This window comes from Myodes glareolus, chromosome 2 (assembly GCF_982192425.1).
Source record: "Myodes glareolus chromosome 2, mMyoGla1.1, whole genome shotgun sequence".
NCBI classification, from domain to species: Eukaryota; Metazoa; Chordata; class Mammalia; order Rodentia; family Cricetidae; genus Myodes; species Myodes glareolus.
The window spans coordinates 63,990,457-64,012,246 of record NC_142027.1 but is presented as its reverse complement, the minus strand read 5'-3'; the positions used below and the strand labels follow the sequence as shown (position 1 = coordinate 64,012,246).

Genomic DNA, 21,790 nt, shown 5'->3' with positions numbered 1-21,790 from the left:
GTTTCAAATATCTGAGATTACAGACTTTTGGATGTGTGCCCTGTGTTTGGCTCTCTGCTTCTATCTTGCAGTGGCTGTTTTAAGCATTAGTTCCTATAAATGGCTATACCCACATTTCTACTTCAATTCGTGGAGACAGATGAGTAATCATTTTATATGCTATCAAAATGCTTATATGCCTTGCGAAAACTTCACCTCTGTGGAAGCTCATTAAATAATGAGAAGCAACAAAAAAGATTTATGCACAGAACTGACTATTGCATCATGATTTAATATAATAAAAACCAAGAATCAACCTAAATGGCTAATAGTGTTTAATAATCGATGGATGGATCCAAAAATTAACCATGAAACTGAAAGTAACATTTTAATAACAGAAGATGGCACGGACTACGTGATGCAGATACAGAAGCAGCAAGCATGTCACAACTCAGTGTCCACTTCTAGACCATGCAGTTGTGAAACAAGGATTCTTTGACAGCAATTACCAAATCCACAGTAAATTTACATCATCCTGCTAAACTCAGTGCAAGGATGTTTATAGCAGTCTTGTGGTCAGACTGGAGAGTTGGCTCATCAATTAAGAGCACTTGCTCCCCTCCCAGGTGACCTGGATCTGATTCCCAGCACCCACAGGGTGGCTCACAACCACCTATAATTGCAGTTCCAGGAGATCAGACAACCCTCCGCTGACCTCAGGCACCAGGCACATGCAGTGTGCAGACATCCATGCAGACAGCACACCCACACCTATAAAGTGGAGGAAAGCTTTAAATGTAAAGTACTCCCACGGTGAAGGTGAGCTTCTACACAGGACTGACCGTCAAAGACCCTGAGATGCTCGACGTGAGTGTGTGGGTCTGTGGTTTCTATTGAGCCTGTGAGGTATGAATGGCAGAATCGGCATTACGCCTGCCAGTCCGCCCCTCTCCAAACTAGTCTCCACTTGGTTGTCCAGTGTGTAAGGACAAGGCAGGACAGCCTGGTCTTGCTTTTCGGGAGTTAGAAAGGTAAACGTCATAAACATTTGATGAGATGCCCTGACTTTTACAGAATGGTTCACTCAGTGTCTGGAAGGGCTTGCTTTGTCCTCTGATACCCGTTTTACCTTGACCCCTTGATCTCTGTCAGGGCAACAGGGATCCGAGAGAGAATGAGGGAGTATGAGTGAAATGGTTTAGAAAGATCAGTGGGGCCAGGCTGCAGTGAATCAGGGCCAGAAAGGCGGAGGCTGGGACTGTTTGCTTATTAATTTACTCAGTACTGTTGGGGAAATGAGGGTGAATCAGACAGGGATTCTGTGTAGAAGATACAACCACTCCACGAGGGGCGAACACTGGAGCTGACAGCTCGTACTCTCTGACAGGAATAATGTTACTTGATACTGTATCATGTTGTTTTATTTAATCTTCATAACTGCAGACGTTATTTCTTATTGGTCACAGGTAAAACTTCAGTCTTGAATATCACTAAACTATCAGAACCAGTCTGATTCTAGGCCTTAGCTCTGTATGTTATATAAGATTGGTGTGTGTGTGTGTGTGTGTGTGTGTGTGTGTGTGTGTATGCATGAAGGTGTGTGTATATGCATGTATGTGTGTGCATGTGTGTACGTGTGTATGTCTGTGTCTATGTGTGCCATTGTGTCTGTCTCTGTGTGTGTCTGTGTCTATGTCTGTGTGTCTGTGTGTGCCTATGTGTCTGGCTCTGTGTGTGTGTCTATACCTGTGTCTGTCTGTGTGTGTCTTGCTGTGTCTGTGTGTCTACATATGCCTGTTGTCTGTGTGTGTCTGTGTCTATGTCTGTGTGTCTGCATGTGCCTGTTGTCTGTCTGTGTGTGTCTGTGTCTATGTCTGTGTGTCTGCATATGCCTGTTGTCTGTCTGTGTCTATGTCTGTGTGTGCCTGTGTGTTTGTCTGTGTCTGTGTCTATGTCTCTGTGTCTGTGTGTATATCTGTGTCTGTCTGTATCTCTGTCTATACCTGTGTGTGTTGGGGAGGTTACCTCTAACAGCACAAAAAATTATGGTTATGTGCAGAGATTTGAACTCGGGGCTCAGGAAATGGTTTAGTGGGTAAAGTTCCTGTTGTGTAAGAAATAAGACCTGGATGTTATTCCCTGTGACCATGTAAAGTCAGTTATGGTGGTCACCTGTAATCCCAGTGCTGGGGAAGCAAAGACAGGTGGATCCTAGAGGGTTCATCAGTCTAGTGGGGTCAGTGACTTCCAAGTTCAGAAAGAGACCTTGTCTAAAAAATTAATGTGGAAAATGGTTGGGGAAGACACCAAGCTTGACCTCAGGTTTCCACACACACACACATACATGTACACACAAACACAAGTGCTCATGTACATGGCACACATACACCCGACATGGACTAAGAGGCATGAAACGTGCTCTGGTGACCAAGCAATAGGGACAGGAGCCAGGAGAGAGCCAGTAGTCTGGGGCAGGAACAAAATTAGAAAGAGAGTGGACAGCAAAGGCCATAGCCAAGAAGTGGTTCCCAGACAGTCATCAAAATAGCAAAATAAAACAAAAGCCTTTATTAAAATTAATGACCAATATTTCTTGTAATCTGGAAAACCCACACAAGCCTGAGTTCTGTTTTCCCCTGAAAGACTAGATTGTCTATAGCTACAGGCCATTTTTCCCACAGAGAATGCCGTCAGTTGGTAGAGCCTGTCCGCCTTCAGTGGAGACCAGTGCTCCACGCCCACGTGACTACTTCCACCCGAGTGTATGACTTTCTTAGACTTTCTGTACACACATCTAGAACCTTCAAGTAGAGAGCAGGAACAACCACTAACCAGGGCAAAGCTGGCAGGAAGTCTGTCAGAGACAGGATCCGGTCAGACCAGCTCCTCAAGGAAGTCAGCCAGGCTCTCCTCTGAGATCTCTGCCCTGGAAGGAAGCAAGCATGGAAGGAAGTGACTTGGGGGTGGACAGGAACTAGACTGAAAAAGCAGTGAAAGAGGTGAGAACTGGAAAGAAGGGGAGAGTTCGGAGAGCAGAGATCAAAACAGTGAACATGCTTGGCCCTGGCTGATTCCTGGTTCCGTTTCCAGGCTTCTCTGATTGAAATGTTCATGACTGTCAGGGAAAATGGAGGTCAGAAAAGAGGAGTGGAGTAGGGGATCCAAAACCCATCATAAATGCCTGTAAATGTATTTTTACATGAACTTACTGTATGGTCTATTTACTTACTTACTCATTTTTGGAGTGTCTTATTCAATTCTAGGGGGCCTTAGGAAAATATCTCCTCGGATTGAAGGAGCTTTACACAGGCTGCTAACTCCTCTGAGCTACAGTTTCTGTGTCTGTTGGAAAGCTGAATGGCTCCAGACTTTCGGAGGATAAGGAGAAAGTGAGAGAAAGGAGAAGCCTCAAGGGTGGGAGGAATGCGATGGAGCATGTTGTTTCTGTGATGCCCAGGGCCCAAGCTGAAAACTCTCTGTGGCTGTCACCCCCAAATCCTGGCAGCTGCCTAATGGCTTAGATCTTTTCCACCAACAGAAAAGAATTTTTTATGATCCAGCTGCCAGCTCAAGGTGGCACGAATAGTAGGCAGAATAAAGGGGCTCATTTGCAAAGTGTCAAGCCATTCAGCAATCATGTAACAGTTAAAAAATAAAAATAAAAAGTATGCTGCCATCTTTCTGTCGCTCTGACACCAGTCATGTAGCATGACGTGAAAGCAGTTAAAATAGACCCGATCCCATACCCTACTGGCTATTTGAAGTCACAGGCTGTGTCTGTGTCTGGTAAGAGGACTAACATCCTTGAATGTCAGCTTCCTCATCTATCAAACAGTTTACATTCATGGTGAAGATGCCATAAAGAACTCTAGGCCTACAGTAACAGCAGGATGCCCACCTCATTGGTTGACAGAACCCTGCCTTCAATCAGCAGATACATTGAGCCACACTCTGGACCTGTGACTATGTATCAAGTACCAGGAGTCCAAATGGGAGAGGACTAGGGTCCCCACCCTGTGGCTTGCAGGACAAAGAAATTGAAGCCAATGAGAAACTGTTGTGATGGGTGAATTAATAGTGTTGTCTGAGCGTGAGGAAGACACAGGTATCCTGGAAAGAGTGGGTGAAGTCAACAGAAAGGACTCAGGGATAAAATATCCTTCATTGTGAGGGCAAGGAAGGGGTTCCGGCCATGAGGCCCAGCTTATACGACATTAACAGAGGCAAAAAGCCTTCACAGGGCCTAGAGGTCAGAAAGGAGCAAATACAGGATATAAGCAGCAGGTACCTCGTAGAGGATGATTAATGAAGCCAAAAAAGTGAATTTGGGCTTAGAAAGTGAACAGCACCGAGAGTCTCGCTCAGAAGAGGGACCTCACTTGTGAGGAACAAGGAAAAGGTCATGTAAGCAGGAAAGTTTCATGGCCAGGAGACTGATGCCATAGTCCAGCAAGAAGTGACGAGGAATCCAAAATTAGCCACTAATGGATTAGAAGTAGATGATAACGGGGGAAAGGAGAGGAAAGAGTGACGTCAACACAATGCATGCGAGCCAGTGTATGAAAATGACCCCCCACTCCTTCCTGACCACAGCCATCCCAACGGACCAAAACAAAAACAAGAGGACACCTCTTTCAAAAATAATCTCTTTTGTTTGCATGCAAATAGGCCAGGCATAGTGAAAGTGCAACCTAGATGCAGTGTTTGTCTCCAGTCCGTGACACACAGTGGTCATATTGGTCCTTCAGCATCTCGGCTCTGCCCATCCCAACCGTGCCATTCCGTGCAGGGCTCATTGCGTATTGCTTTCAGTCTAAAGAAGGCGGAAAGTGAGGCCCTTTTCAGAAGTGAGTGTCAGGTGGGGTGATGTTGGGTTTTACCAAGAAAACTTCTTCCAAGTAGCATCATCTGTTAGAATGTTCTAGATAGAGAAGGTATGGGGAGTAGAAAGGAGTTTAAACTAAATAAATAGACAGATAGATAGATGATAGACAGACAGATAGACAGACAGACAGATACCTCTGTGATCCTACACTACTAATTTGAAATCTAAATCCGTGTGTGTGTGTGTGTGTGTGTGTGTGTGTGTGTGCATATTTCAAGGGTTCACCGATGTCGTGCATTGCTTCTGGCTGTAAAGGTATCACACTGAAGTGAGCTTTTGACTGTGCAGAGGTCCTCTTCCAACCCTGTCCTGAAATTAACCTTCTTTTTTTTTTTTTTAATAGACTCTGTTCTATGTGCCCGATCTATTTTCTTTTACTTTGCCGTGCACGTCTTATTTAGACTTTTGCACAAATATTTTGCATGAGGTACTTTCATAAATCCTTGGCTTCCTCAAATTTGCACTGCGCTGCCATTTGCTAAAATGTGTTACTTTTGCTATGTATGCTCTGCCCTCCTTTGCAAAGACAGACAAAACGTGGACCAATGTCTTCCAGCAAGTTTGACATTTAGAATATGACCTCATTCTGAGTTTTCTCAAAGAAGGCCCCAGGGAAACGGCAATTTCTCCGAGTATATACGCCAACAGAGCACCTGGCATCCAGAGCCAGGGTTTCTGCGTTCCCACTTAATGTTCTCAGCTAACGCTAAGGTTGGAAGGAGCGTGGATGTAGGATCAGGTATTTATCTTGAGTTCTAAAGAGTGGCTTCAGTATTGCTTTCAAACGGTCTGTATGTGTTTCATTTGTCACAGAAAGGCTTTATGCTCTTTGCCAATGACCAGGCCACCCTAACTCAGGAAACCCTAGGATAGTGGACCCTACTCAACAGCAGAGTTAGGATATACAGTTGTTAAAATGGGAGGTGATATAAGGATCCTTCCATCTGCCTTGGCCCCATAGCTCCTCTCTGCTTTGCTATGCACGGCCTCTAGTTGTGAAGGGAGGCCATAGTTCCTGAGGAAGGCAGGTCTTGAATGAGGGGAAACTTTGAGTTGTGACCTGAACAGCTTAATTAGAATCCACTCTATGCCTTCAATATGGTATTTAGTCTGCAGAGTGAAGGAACTGACTGAAGCTGAGTATGTTGACAATTGCCTAATGGTCAGCACCTGGCCTTGCTGGGTGGGTACAACAGGTCTCCTGCATTCAACTACAGGTCCCCAAAGGGTAGAGAACCTTTCTTTTCTAGCAACCTTTGAGCCCAAGGCCAGAACTTTCTAATGGCGCAATGACATGTGTAATTTCAAGTATTGTTGGGAAATGGAAAATATGGCTGGTATACAAAGGAATGAAGAGAAATCACATATGTGTGTATCTGTGAATGTCTCTATAGCAGTTAACCCTGGTTCCTATGCAATACTGATACCCAGCCAGCTCTGTCCACGCGGTGTCTGGGTGCCCAATAAGCAGGCAAGATAGGAAAGGTCCTCTGATGTCTTCTTACAGTACCCTGGTCTCCAGTGTCCCTGGTGAGTGGCGATCCCCTCATTTCCCCCTGTCGTGGTCCTTCAACCCTAGCCTCACTTCCCTGACCTTTGATCTGTCTAGTCTCCACACACTTCTCAGAAGCTCCTGAGTCCATTTTGCCATGTCTTCACCAGACGGTAGCCCTCTGTCAGCCCCTGGGTGTTGGGATCATGAGCTCCCAATCTGCTGTGAGGTTCACCCCAGCTGACCTCCTTCACAGTCTCTGCAGATACATCAAATCCTACCTCAGCAGCACCCTGTCTAGAATGTGCACACCCACATGGCAACTTTCATCCACTCGACAACCTTTCCATATAATCCCCTTTAATATAAGTGAATGATGTCTTCGGTTCACATACGTGTGGGCTGCTGTCAAAATCCAGACCTCCCCCCCCCCCCCCGAAGTATTATGTGGTGTGAAGAAACAGTCTTTACACTTGAAAGCGCCCCGCAAATACCCCATGCTGCTCTCCTTTCTGGCCTCCCCCTTGCCAACACCCAGGTGAACTGTGTTTCTGGGCTCCAGGTTTTATGTCAGAAACTAATAGACTACACCCAAAGATTAATAGACCTCAGCTCTTTCCTAGCATGCATGAATGAGGGCTGTAAATTTGCATCGCGAGAAAGTGTTTAAAGGCCACCCTAGGGCAATTAAGGAAGCAGAAAGGCCTGGGAGGAACATGGCTCTGTTGGAGCTTGTAAGAAAGGGCATCCCTTCCTGCCTCACTGACTCACTGGTATGACAAACTACTGGGGCTGAAAAATATTGGAAAAGAATAAAAAAGGAAACTCAATGCTTTTAACTATATAAAACGTGCTCATGGTACAAACCAGATTGCATCCTGCTCCCAGACCCCGAAGAGAAAAGAAACTCACTCTGTTTCTAAGAATGCTCCTCCAGGGGAAAAAAATGAAACTGGAAACTTTAATTTTTCTTAAATTTACCTGGCCTATGGTAAACAGTGAATTTTTTTCTTTCACGTACTTAAGGAATTGGCATTTAAAAAAAAATCTGTTTCTGCACCAGAAGTATGCATATATTAGTAAAAGAGAAGCTATAAATACAACATTGGAGATTTTTCTCAGCACTGCTGTCTGCATGGCATTTTGGTGGCCAGCGTGGGACATGGGGAAGTGAACCTTTGGACTGTGAAGTTGATGCTAATTCACTTTCCCACTAGTGTAGGAGCCCTCTAAAATGTCACATCATTAATTTAGTTGCTTTGCCAGGAATCAGGGTTTGTGGTTAGTGTGTGTATGTCTTTAAATTAATAGCCTTTATTTTTAGAACAGCTTAGATTCATTTTTTTTTTAGTTGAGCAGATAGTACAGAGAATTCCCACCCTCCCTGTGTCTGCCAGGCACCCAGCTTCCCCTACCGTTGCCATCTTTAGTGGGGTACATCTGTTAGAACCAGTAAACAGATGCTAACACATTAGTATTAGCCAAGTACATACTTTAGAAGACTAAGTTTCTCTCTTTGTGTTTTTCATGGTTTCAGCACATGTGTACTGCCATGACCACTATGATGCTATCATACATGACGTATGTGCTGCTCTGGCAACCACCAGTCTCATTTTATAGTCTCTATGTGTTATCTTCTTCAAGATGTCATGTTATTGGAATTGTATACTATGTAGTCTGCTCAGACTGGCTTCTTTACTTAAGTTGAAATCATTTAAGTTTTCTTCGTGTATTTCATATCCTGGTCACTCGTTTACTTTCATCATTAAAGTACATTCCATTACATGGATGTAGAAGCTGTGTGTTCACCTATTGAAGGACATTTTTTCTTTTTCATGTTGATCACTTGAATGTTTTCTTGGAAGTGATCTATTTAAGTATTTTTTAATTTTAAGATTTATTTTAATTTTTAATTATGTGTGTGCAACTGTGTGTGTATGTGCATATCAATGCAGGTGCCACCAGAAGCATCACATGACTCTGATGCTGGAGTTACAGACAACTGTGACCTGCCTGACACCAGCGTTGGGAAGCAAACTGGGGTCCTGTTGTTCCCAGTGTTGAAGCAGTTATAAATAATGTTGCCATAAATTTTGTGTGTAGGTACGCGTGCGGGTGTTTTCAGTGTGATTGTTAGCTCCTACAACAGAAGCGTGTGCAGTTTTTAAGAGCTTGCTAAACTGTTTTCCCAGCCATTCCTATCATTTGTGTTCCTGCTGGGAGGAACGAGTGAGTATCCCTGTTTAGCCACACAGTCACAAGCAATTGGTAGTCTATGGCTTTTATACCATCATCATTTTGACTTACAGTTCTGTAATGGCGTGGCACTGGCCTCCTTTGCACATTTACCACCTCTATACCTTCTTTGGCCAGATACAGTGTCAGAGTTTTTTGCCCATTTTGACATCGGGTTGTTTGTTTTCTCATCATGGTATTTTAGACATTCTTTGTGTCTTTTGACTCAGAGCCTCTTCATCATATAAGCGTTTGGTGAATATTTTCTTCCCAATCTGAGACTTGAGTTTTCTTTTCCCTCTTAATAGTGCTTGTGCTTTAAGTAGGAAGGCTTCCGTGTGCACAGGCACAGAAGCAGGGAAAGGAAAATCCGCTACGAATGTTTTGCATGTTGTCCCAGAGGATAGGAGGTTGACTCATCAGAGTTTCACTGAACGAGCAGAGTTAGGTCCTAGGGATGGTGATGGCTACCCTGCTTTATTAGCTTGGGTAGCAGGGAAGAGAGTTAGAGAACAACTCAGCTCTGAGCTGCGTGGATTTGCAATTGAGAAGAATTCAGAAGAGGCCAGAGAGATGGCTTAATAGTTAAGAATACCAGATGCTCTTCCAGAGGTCCTGGATTCAATTTCCAGCACCCACATGCTGGCTCACAACCATCTTTAACTCCAGTCCCAGGGGATTGTTTCTACACAGTGTTTTGGCTTCTGCAGGCACTGAACACATGGTACACAGACATACATTGAGGCAAAACACTACCATATAAAAAAATGAATAAATCTTTTTATTCTTGGGGGAAAAAAGAACAGTTCAGGAATTCTGTCCACAGACACGTTTTATTGCTCTTGCATAGGTGATATTTTGTATAGAATTTGAACTCTGTACAGGAATATGAGTATACATGAAGCAGACATTTCCTTAGTCAGTATGTGTGTGTTACTTACTGGGATTGAACCAGGGTTTTTTCACATTCTGGGCAAGTGTGTGTGTGTGTGTGTGTGTGTGTGTGTGTGTGTGTGCATGTGTTATTGGGATTGAACCCAGGGTTTTGCACGTTCTGGGAAAGCACTTCGTCACTACACTACACCCTCAGCTTTACTTACTCTCTTTTCACTCTTTGGTTAGAGACAGTCTCACTAAGCTAGTTGCCCATGCTGGTCTTGAACTCCCTTTGTAGCCCAGACAGGCCTTGAAGTTAGTATCCTCCTGTCTCCAAAGTATAGAAGCCCAGTTCCTTGTTTTTTTTTTAATTCTGTATAAATCCACCTCTGAACCAGCACTTTGTCCCTTGGGCAGCAGATTCCACTCTACTGTTTACTCCAGGGATTCTTTTCTCTTTTTTTCTTTTCCTTTCCTTTCCTTTCCTTTCCTTTCCTTTCTTTTCTTTTCTTTTCTTTCTTTCTTTTTTTTCTCAAACCAGGCAAATTTCGAGAAGTTTACTTGGTTTCTGATGAAGAGCCTTGCCTCCTAGTTTGTGCTAGTTGCTATGGGGATGTGAGAACCTGTGCTAGCAGAGCCCACAGTGGTCTGATGAGTCTGGCAGCTCCCCACCCTCTCCATGCTGAGGGTGATGGTATCTGCTGAGACTACAACTCTGAGCTGAAGCTATTGCCTCTCTAGGTATGAGTCACCCACCCCTCAGGAAGTCATCACCATAGGAGCGCAAAGGGATGGGTATTTGTGTGCTCACTGCCCCTATGGCCCATGTACTAGGGTGATCACTGCCCCTCCAGCCCGCACACCTTTCCCTTGTCTTCTCTTTCCCTTGCAGTTTAAAGGAAGATGGTAGCAATGCAGAGCCACTTACAAGAATCCCCTATCCCATGGGTGTCAATTGCTCATGTCCCCTTGTCTCAGCACCCATCTCTGTATCAAGGATACTCAGAAAAACAAACAATAATAAACACCGCAATAAATAACGCTATTATAAGTGTTTATGGGAACTACTCTGTTCTGTACTGAAGCCATTTCTACTACCATCAATAATCCTTTTAGACTGTCTTCCATCACAGGCCATGGCAGGCCATTTTGCAAACATGGCTAAAATGGGAAAATGGACCTAAATTTTTGTTTGGAAGTTTTAAATGTTTTCGGGTTTTTGGCTCTGTCACACAGAATAGGTCTCAAATAGGTACTCCCTAGAGGCCAATCTGTTGGGCAATGATGGGGTGAGGATCTCTGGAAGACATGTCCGTGTACCTGCCTAATGCCATCTCTAGTTCCTCTCTGCCACTGCTTTTCCTTGTAGCCTTGACTTTGTTTGAGAACATCTGGGAATGAGGAGGTGGAGTAATCAGGCAGAAAGTAGCTTCCCACGGTTCCAGTAACTTCTTCCTCGCCAAACACAGGAACTGATCATCCAGCCCAGCCTTCTGTCAGTGTTCTGCATGGTTAGCCACCATCTCTCGGCCACCCTTTTCACCCTTGCCACTGATGACAAGGATGGGAGCCAGAGAAGACTTTTGATTGGCTGAGAGCTGGCCCTAAACACTGACACACAAAGAAGCGGGATGAGGGGACGGAGACTTGGCCCAACGCGTTCAAAGAAAGTCTTGTTAAGGCAGCTCCCATGGCTGTGTTCGGATAAGCATGAGCTTTGACTGATGAGTGGTTGTGCTAGCTCTGCACTGCTGGGTCCACTCTGCTAGAATGTCTGCTGCTCTCTCTGGGAGAGGGTACTGGTGCAAAGATGCTGGTGATTGGGGTCCTAAAGACCACATAGCCCGTGGAGAGTGGCTGAGCCAGAGTTCCTGTCACTGGCTGAGAGGAGGAACTACTGGGGGATTGTGTGGATGTTTTCAGCTAATTTAAAGCAGTCAGATGATACAGTCTACGAAGTGAGACAAGGACAAGCATCTGCATGGTACTTATGGAGCCAGGGCTGAGGAGCAGTAGTGTTGGGATGGTTATCACAATGACATTTTCATCCAGCTCTCCTAACAGGTGTCACGTCTTCTAGTTATAGATAGCAAGTGAGAAAGCAAAGGCTAGACACGCGTCCACAGAGGTGACGTAGAAAGATCCTGACTTGGCAGACTGGAGCTGTCTCTAAGGTCCTTCACAGCCTCGCGACTCACCTCTTAGAACGAGAGGATCCTGTGGTGTTACCGTGTCCCTCTGCCACCGCCCAGCATATCCCTCTCTTCCCTGTAACACCCCCACGGGAAGAAGCTGGTCCTGGCAGGACTGAAGCATATAGATAAGAGATGTGAAAGGAGGGAAACAATGGGACAACCTCTCAAAAGAGAATAAGACCCCGCCCTAAGCCAGCATCCGTGTTGAGCGCCATGTGTATGCTATTCATTTAATCCTCAATGCAAGCATATTTAACATAGCATTACATCTGTGAGAACGGCAAGGAAGGCTAAAACTCTGGCGAGAACACATATTAGCAGCACAACCAGGATGTGAGCCTGGGTCTCGGGAATTCCCAAACCCAGTGTAGTGTGCTATTTTTATTTATTTATTTTTTTAATAAATGATACTGCTTTCTTAAAAAAATAATATTAATAAAAAGATTGAAAATATATGTTCTTATAATAAGTTAAAAGAAAACACACCTAATGGTAAGTGGTATGAACAGCTACAATGGCAGAAGTTTGATATTCAAGATATTTAGATGGAGCTGGTGATGTAACTCAGTGGACAAGTGCTCGCCTAGACTGTACAAGGTCCTGGATTTGAGCCCCAGAAAAGAAGTTTTGATAACAATGTATTCAGTGTAGCCTACCGTGTGTGTGTGTGTGTGTTATAATAAAGAAATATATTTATTTTATTTATTTGTGTATGTGTGTGTGCACATGCACATGTTTGTAAAATATCAGATTCCTTGGAGATGGAGTTGTAGGCATTTGTGAGCTGCCTAATATGAGTGACGGAGTTCAGACCCCAGTCCTCCAATAGAGCAGTTAGTGCCCTTGACTGCTGAGATGGCTTTCCAGCCCGCATCTTGTATTTTGATTGGTGAGTTCACGGAAAAGAAGAACACTTGAAAATTAAGTGAAATATTAAAGAATTCCCCTGAACTGTAATAAGTGGGTAATTTTTATGTGCTCCAATAAAGAAACCACATGGACCTTTTCAAATCAATGGAAATTACGACTGTAAAATCCAGAGGGCACCCCCCCCCCCCAATCCCAGAAGAGCCCATCCAATAAAGGATGTTTCTAAGATAAGTATATAGAGTCGCTGTAGGGAAGTGATGACCTGGTGTGAGTCAGGAGCCAGGCCCCAGCAGGAGCTGGCTGTGAGCAGTCCTGGACTGAAGGTAGCTGGGTTTTCAGATCTGTCTGGGAAGACCCATCCGGAGCTCTATTAACAGAAGGATGGTCTCTGTGGAAAGTTCAAAGTAAAAACTGGGAAAGGCTCAGACGGAAATGAGAAAGTAATAATAAAAACGAGTTAACTTTGTGGTCTACTCCATGCCAGGTGAGTCACCTGCAAGTTTTACCACCAAACCTCACTTGTTTCTTATGATCATGCAGCAAGGAAATCTATTTTTCTTGGGGTGCAGTCAGAAGTCTGACTCCAAGATAGCAAATGACCTGTCCGGAGTTCAGGCAGCAAGCCAGGATTTGATGGGAGAGACCACCCACCCCAACCCACACTCCTTCCCTGATTTATGTCCCTCAGCCAGTAGAAAAGGAAGGACCTTGACTGTTTCTACAGTCCTGCAGGGGGCCACAGGTGCGGCTCGTTCTATGGAACTACCTCTGTCCCAGGTTCACTTCAGAGGCACATAAGTGTTGTCCTATCCAACCCCCCTGACTAGAGAGCCAATGCATAGCTGAAAAAACTAGCCAAGCGCTTGGAGGGGGAGGGGCCAGGCATGGTGGACTGAAGTAATAGAAATGTTCCAGAGTCACACAGGATGAGATTCGACTAATCTAGAAGTGAGAGTGGTGTGTGGAAACCGGCTTCTAGAAGGATCTGTGGAGAGGTCCTACGAGAAACGCTCCTCTGCTCTCTGGCTGGGAGTGAGACTGCCCAGACGGTAGTTGTCAGCCGCGGGCTTCACAGATTTTACTCCTGGGACTCTCGGCGCATCAGGGAGGTGTCTGTTGTGTTTGTGAAAGGGGCTGTCTTTGGGGTTTTCCTCAGGGCTTTACACTTGCTGGCTCTCCAAGGGCATGCTTGTAGTCATTCTCGTCAGTGGAAATGCCCACCTGCCAGCAGAAGTTATCTGGAACCAAGCACGGACACAGCCCCTGTCTGTGGTGCCGGTCTCTCTAGTCACTTCCCTTTTCTGTACCTGAGCTTGTCCTTAGTTCTCAGCTTATTTCTCTCCGCACACGGAGTCCTGGCGGCGTGGGGAGCTGACAAGGCTCCTTTTACTTTTTTTTTTTCCTAATCGAAAAAAAAGAGTACTTTTTTTTCTTCTACTTTTTTTTTTTCTTTTAAGCTTCTACTTTTTTTTCAAGCTCCTGTAGTCCTCGGGCATGCTACTGTGCTTGTGTGTGTGGTCGTTGAGAGCCGCGGTGGAGAGGCACTGGTGACATGTATGTCCTCAAGACATGTGCAGCCTGGTGAGCACGGGAGACAGAAGCTACAGCTGGGGCAGATGTGCAGAGGTGGGCAGTCAGCTGGAGAGGAGATGGGTGAGAGAGGGGAGAGGGTATGTGCTTCAACCTTAGGCAATCAGGCTTGAGTTTCGGATGGTCCACATCAGATGGGGGCCGTTACAGAAATGAGTCTCCTTCATCCAGTTATCTGCTGGCATGAGCCAAGAGGCAGGACAAGCAGAAAATTGAAGGTACCACTTACCGAATAGCTGGCAGCTGCTCTTGGTTTGGGGGTGCTGGGGGTTCCCAGCTGCTCTGCTGTGGAGAAAGATTTCGGTGGGCACTGGCACTGCCGGAGATCCTATACCGGGGCAATGAGGAGGGAGGAAATTCCCACAGTCTCTCTGCAGTGGCCTCTGCTACTCTGACAGGCCCAGAAATCCTTTCCCTTCTTCCTTCCCATCCAGCTGCCTCATCTCAGCATTAGAGACCATTAGCTCATTTGGAAGCAAAAAAAAAAAGCTACTCTTCTTCGGTCGAAAAGGGGTCCAGACAGCGGTTTGATGTGTTCCTCACGCTGTGTACACATTTGCATTTATTTGCAAATAGGCTTAAAATATTGCTTCCATTAATAGCAGTGTAAGCTGGAGAGACAGGTGAAAGACAGCTTTGGGCTAAGGGAACTTCCCACTCCTCAGGCTATAATGATTAAGGAGTCAGCCCGGTCTTCTTAGATCAAACTCTCATCTCAGGACTAAAATGAGTATCAGTCCATGCTCGGGAGGTGGTTCTGTATCAGGTCTGCTGCTGTACACACTGTGGATGTGATCCATAGAGACTTAAATGAAATCTGTTTTGAATATCAGTTCATTTATGCATTTGACATATGCTCACTGGCTTCATAATATGTCCTAGTTATGGCGAGTACCAGAGGGAGTTGTACTGCTAAAGCGTCTGGCAGGAAGGTGATATTAATCACAGGGACACCACCATTAGGTGACAAAGAAATGGTTCTGTGTCTGCTAGCTGAAGCCATGTCTAGTGCTTTGGGTATTTTATCATCCCTGGGTGGCGAAGAGAATATGATTTTATGGATCTGCTGTGGATGGGGAGAGGGAACAATCATGAAAGCCAGGCTACTGAAACATACCGGCTTCTTCAGGAGAAAAATCAAAAGTTCAGAGGCCATGATTCAAAATGAGGTGGAAGTGGGAATCGGGGGCGGGGAGTCTCTGAGATTGCAGAGGGGATTGCAGCTGAGAACTCACCATGGAAACATACCTGACACAGGCCAGCAGGAGAGGGGGGAATTCCTGGGAAGTCTTCCAGAACACGGCTAGTGTTGGCCACCCACCTTTCCGAGCCAGGCAGATATAACATTAGAGACAGAGGGAGGAAGCATAGGACCACAGCTCAGACACACCACCTTTTACTGGACCCTTGGCCTCCTCTCTGCTCTCCTGTGGAAAGGTTCTTTCTGAATGATATGGTAGGTGCTCTTAGAATCAGGCTGGGAAATAGACGCCATCTTGAACAAGAGTAGCGGGAGGTGAAGTGTGCTTCCTGGACATCGTATCTCCTGCCAAGGTCCGGAACCCTGAACCATGCTAAGTGCCCTTCCATTCCTTGTCTGCCAAACCATGCAATTCCCTTCTGACTTCCATGTCCCAATTAGATAAATTAGCTTGAACTTAATTCCTGGTAGCTAAAAGCAGATTCTCTTTTTCTCTTCCACATGGTGCTTGCCTTGTATGGGGGCTTTCAGAAACTGCCTTCCTCTAAGGAATGAGTAATAGGGAATCCCAAGAACTGGAGTGCACTGGAATATCATGGTGCATAGCATGGGGAGAGGGGCTGTCCCATAGATTGTGCCCTGACAACATTGGTTTTTCTATTTGACCGTGGTTTTCATTCCAAGACAAAGAGAAAGGGGCTCCCCGGGGCGCTAGGATGGGCAGTTGCGTAGGTTGGGTCTTGTGGCTCTTATTCCTGGCAGGCAAAGTGGCTGGGAAGAGACCTAGGGAGGTAACTGTGGCATGAGTTCCCCTTGGCACTTTTTGATAGAAAGGGAACACTGGCTTTGACAATCCATTAATACTTTGAAAGGGGGATAATCCCTGTCTCAGAGAAGCCTGAGTATAGATACAGCTAAGAGACCTACGCATCTGTCTTATACCAAAACTTACTGTTGGAGGGACAGCAAAAACTAAATGATATTGTTGTGCGCCTTCTGAGCAAGGGAGGGGGAAGCAACCTACATTTTAGTAGTTTAACTATATCAGAGGTGAGTCAAAGCATCTTTTTGTTGTTTGTGAATCTGATAACGTTCTTAGTGGGCAGACATACTCTGCTTCTGAATGGGTGAAGAAAGGAACAGCTAAAAGAAAAAAAAAAGGAAAAAGGAAAGCACTGCAGAAACAGCAATTTGAGGAGAAAAAAATCTCAAAGAATATTATGCAAATAAAAATACATTGAACTCAGGTGCTTGTGTGCATCAAGACTGCAGGTGTGGTATTTAGCCAGGTGAAGCCATCAGCATGTAAGAGTAGCTTGCTGACAGTTGACAATGGTTCTTTGATTTACATTAAGCAGATGTGTAGGCTGTCTGGTGTGAGGACTGCTCCATACAATGTCTTGGAAAGAGTTAGTGGAAGCTGGCCAAGCCCTTCAAAGACATAGCAGGTGGCAACCCCGTCAAGTTCTTGAAAATTAACAGTTGTTGATGATAAAGGAGGAATGTGAACAATGCCGTGGCTCAGTCTACAACCTGCATAAGTGTCAGAATGAGGGGTCAGCTGCAACATTAGTTAGGGTTTCATCTATGGTAACAGAAATTGGCTCCAGAAGTCACTTCTTTGCCTGGCTCTGAGACCAAGGCAGAACCAACTCTCCAGATTCAGGTCTAGTACCCACTCTCTCCCTTCTTTTCTGGGCCTTAGGGGGAGTGCTTGCTCTCTCCCAGGTCTCCTTGGAGTCACTGGTAGTTAACTGTGGTCTCTCTCTAGTTAGGGACATCCTCAGAGGGCACTCTCCTGCCCACTATGTTCAAATGAAAGGAAAAGACTTGGGTGGGATCCAGGGAGATGGGATGCCAGGAGTCATCTTCTGTTTTCTTTTTCCTGGAGATATGATGAACATCTTGGCTGTGGATTTTAAAGCTACAGAGCTCAAGCACACAGCAATTCAAGAATCCCCTTGAAGTCTCTTCTGTGTCATTAGCTTGAGCTGCTTTGGTGATAGAACGCACAGGCCTCAAAAGAAAGTCCTGACTCTGGTTGTGGCTGTTAAAATGTCCTCATCCCCTGGCGCTGAAATCTGGCTCCATGTACCTTCTAGCTGTTGGAACTGCTTGTCCTTCAAGAGCTGTCAGTACCTGCCTTCCTGCTGGAGGCCCCTCACTGCTGGCCCTTGGCTGTCACAGACCTGCCGCCTTTTCTTCTTCAGGTTCACTAACCAGGTCTTTGACTTGTTCCTCATTTGGCGTCAGGGCACTATCCCCTGGTGAATCGCCTGCCCTTTCACTTGGTAAGCTCGACTCTGTCGGTGTCACTCAAGCGCAGCCCTGACCTCGCTGCACAAGATGCCACAGCGATGTGGTCTGATTATCGCAGATGACATCGCTCTGATGCTAGTTAAGACAGAATTCATTTGGTTCAGGGTGTGGTTCAGTGGTGGGACACTTGACAAGTATGCCTGAGGCCCTGCGCGCCACCGCCATCGCCCTCTCCCCTCCAATGAAAAGGACCTAATTAGTGCTGATCTATGTATTCTACCGCGCTGATATTGCATAGTTTGTTTGCATGTGGTATTTCTCTAGTGACTGCTGTTCTACTTACACAGCTATATCTTAAAACCCTGGTTTAGGTCTTTATGCTAACTCTGGTCTTTATGCTGACTCTGACAGCTCATTGCATTCTGGTCTCTCTTCTTGGATTTCATAAACATTCAGTTGCTGAAATTTTGGTTAATTTTGTGTCATTTGCATATTTCAAAAGAGTCATGATTTCAATTGCTTTTATCCTCACTTTTAGTAAATATGTGGAAATAAAACTAAATGAGAGAGAAAGAAAGAGAAAGAGAGAGAGACAGAGAGACAGAGAGAGAGAGAGAGAGAGAGAGAGAGCCAGTCCTGTAGTGCCCAGAGTGCTGTTAGTGTTTTGTCAACTTGACATAAGGACATCCTCGGTTGAGAAAACGAGTCCATCAAATTGACCTGCAGGGAGTTTGTTGATTTATGATTGACATGGGAGCCCGGCCAACTGTGGGAGCCTGCGCTGGGAAGTGTGTCAGTATGAGGAGCAAGCAGGAATCTGTGCCCTCCCATGCCTCTCCTTCAGGCTTTGCCTCTGGGTTCCTGTTTCTGCGCCTACTTCCCTCCCCGAGGTGCAATTGTGACATGCACACCAAATAAACCCTTTCCTCTCCAAGTTGCTTTTTCTGTCACAGCAATAAGAAGCAAAGTAGGACGTTCAGAGAGACATGGGCTGGTTATGAATGAGTTAACTGTTGAGTGAGTGAGTGAGTGAGTGAACGAATCAACTAATCCTTTCTCATCTCCCACCCTAATCCATCAATATTCAATTTACTGTAGTCCTTGATCTATCCACGTCTCTCTCTCTCTCTCTCTCTCTCTCTCTCTCTCTCTCTCTCTCTCTCCTCTTTTTTAAACCACCCAAGACCAAATTGCTTTCATTTTCACTTAAATAATTGCAGTGGCCAACTTAGTAGGCTTCATGCATCTCTCTGACTCCTCTATCATCCATTTATTATACAAAAAAAACTTTTTTGATGTAGAATTTTGTTTATGTCACTCTGTTATAATTTCTTTAGGGGTGGACATATCTGTCAGAATAAAGGACAGATCTCTAACTGACCTGTGAAGCAACTGTTTTCTGGCCCATGCTGAACTTTTTACTTTTTAATTTTATTTAAATAACTTCTTTTCATTTATTTTAACACCAACCAGTTTCCCTCCCTCCTCTCCTCCCGCCCCCTCCCCTTTCCCATCTATTCTCCTCCCTATCCCTCCTCCTCCATCTCCATTCAGAAAAGGGCAGGCCTCCCATGGGCTTGCACAAAGCATGGCACCTCAAGTTGGGGCAGGATTGAGGTCAAGGTAATCCACCACTGCCAGCTCCCATTGGCCACTACAACCTACAAGACCCCATGCTGGACTCTTGAGCCTTGTCTCCCACCTGCCTATGCTTCAACCACACTGACATTCTATAAACTTTTCTCCTTGTTATTTGTTGCTGTTTTTGTTTTTTGAAACAAGGTTTCTCTGTAGCTTTGGAGCTGTCCTGGAACTGGTTCTGTAGACCAGGCTGGCCCCGAACTCACAGACATCCACCTGCCTCTGCCTCCTGAGTGCTGGGATTAAAGACACGTGCTACCACCTCCCGGCTTCTCTTGTCTTTTCTCCAGGTTCTCATTGCCTCAGTGTCATTATAAGTGATGTTGCTTTTGTTCAGAATCCTTTCCCGCTTCCCACGCCTCCCAACTTTTCCCCTGGTTAGCACCTCTGGATCTGTTTTCTTTACAAGAACCTTACGAACTTTCCCCAGAGGCACGGCAGACAACAGTGACTATTTTACTCACATACTTATGTGGGTCAGGAATTAGGTCTGGGGGTGGGGATGGGGGTCTCCCATCCTCCACTCATCTGACAGAAGTAAGCAGAAGACATTTTATTCATATACCTGGTAGCTTGGCAGATACAATTGGAAGGCTGCACTCTGCTAAAACTGTTGACCCAAACTTACACATGGGCTCCCTGCCACTGCGGTGTCCAGATAATGGACCATTTTACATGATGGGCTCAGATCCTTAGAAAATACATTCTAAAAGGGACATGTAGGAGTTTCAAGGCTTTTCCTGACCTAGATTTAGAAGCCTGGGAACATTTTTTTTTTAAAAAAAAAAATATTGCATTCTACGGGCCAGCCTGAGAGTCAGGAGAAGTGATTGAACACCATATCTTCGGGAGAGGACACCAGAAGACAGGTGTCCTTCAAATCTCAGTGTGGACGAGTTTTGTGGAAAGTTTTTCAAGCATCAGAAACCTCTCTTCTGTTGTACTTTTCAGAGTAAAAAAATTTGCGTTTATTTATGTTTAATTGACAAGCATCTTGCTTCTTCACCAAACTGCACGAAGGAAAGCCATTTCTAACTTTGCTCACCGCTCTGCTCTCAGCACTGAGCACCGTGTGACTCAATGAATATTTGTTGAAACACATGAGTGATGCCACACCACCCAGATCTTGATGGCGGTGACTCCATACCGCTCCCAAACATGTCACTGTGTCAGGGCCTTGGTCAGGACGAAAGCACACGACTCCCAGCAATGTCCATTCTCTATGGTTCAGAAGCTTTCTATCAAAGGAAATAACCCCACCCTGTTCCTCCCAAAGCCTCAAAGATAATGCTAGCTGCGGTAAGCATGTGGCTCCGGCTTTGGGGACTCTCTGAAGCACTCAGTATATTATGTCATGCTAGGCAGACAGAGGCTCCAGCAATAGACATCCTCAGGATCTCTGTCCATCAGGCAGCAGATGGACCGGCTCAGCAGTTGGCTTGTCCAGCCATAGACAGACATGTGCATAGAGCAGTGGCCAGGCCCTAGTATGCTCAAGCTGTCAGACTTGGTCCTTCCTCCAGTGGTGGCACTTGCTGTTTAGCTGGGAGCAAGAACGCTGTATACTCTGGGGGGAGCTGAATGCTGCCACTCCCTGTCATGTTTTTTAACTTGACTTATTTGCAGACATTCTGCCTTCCATTTCGGTGTTATATGAGGAACCCAGGCCTATACATCTTTACATCTCCCGAAACTTTTACAAGGACTTTAATGCCGAAGATATTCCATAAACATTTGCCCAGAAAACTGTAAATGAACAGCCTTGCTGAGCTGAGACAAAAGCCAACTTAGCAGCATTTCCGTGGGACCCCAATTATCTCTATGTTCGAGATGAAGACTTTTCCATTGCCGTCCTCCCAATTTCTCTCAGGGAAATTTTTAAGAATTTCCTCTTTCAGAGAGATGTGGTTCTTAGTGTCACCTCATCTCCTGTCTTCTGCCTCAACTAGATCTAATTTACTCCTTCAGAACTGAGGAGATCCCTTTCTTATGCCCTCCCTTTTCTGCTTCCATTTTTCTTTTTCCCAGGATCCCTGCAGTATTCCTGTGCTCATAGCCTGGCCCCGAGTGGTTGCTCAAGCAACATCTATGGAATGAGTGGCCTATGAGGACAAGACCCCATGATACAAATGGAGGCTTTGACTCATCCCATCCCATCCCAGGGTCTCCCCAAGGGTCTCATAGTGGCTTTAGGATATATTCTGGGAGTGTGGTGCCTCCTCTTACCCCATCAGATTCAGAATCTTTTTTTTTTAACCATGCACTATTGAATCTTGCTGGCTCTTTTACAGGGGCCACACTGTGTTAAAGAAAAGTCAGAAGACTTAGATTGGTTTAAATTTCAATTCTGCTGTTACTAGGTACATGACCTTTAATATATCTTCACCCCCTGAAACTGGCTCTTCATCTGTCTTACAGAGATGAACCATCTCACCTTGCCATGAAAATCAACAGGGCAATCTGACCACTCTTGATCATGCTTTGTGAAGGGCCCAGCACACAGAGTCAGTGGAAATGGTAGCCACAGGCGCTCTGGTTTCTAGAATGTAACTCTTCTTATGTGAACC

At 45.3% G+C, this 21,790-nt stretch overlaps 1 protein-coding gene across 7 annotated transcripts in view; it reads left to right on the top strand.

Annotated features, from left to right (window-relative positions):
- The window catches only part of Cd86 (CD86 molecule), a 63,368-nt gene that overhangs the window by 7,849 nt on the left and 33,729 nt on the right, over nt 1-21,790 (top strand). Inside the window, exon 1 of one of the 7 annotated variants that reach the window (XM_085696268.2) lies at nt 4,743-4,826. The exons of 1 other annotated variant lie outside the window; for it this stretch is intronic. Coding sequence is in view for 3 of the 6 variants with exons in the window: in XM_048454203.3 (XP_048310160.1) it covers nt 14,085-14,113 (29 nt within the window). In the remaining 3 variants the exon portion in view is untranslated. Of the gene's footprint in view, nt 1-4,742; nt 4,827-13,706; nt 14,159-14,242; nt 14,341-21,790 lie in introns of those variants that run through there. 5 more of the 7 variants (XM_048454203.3, XM_087900956.1, XM_048454198.3 and 2 more) reach the window with 5 other exon arrangements.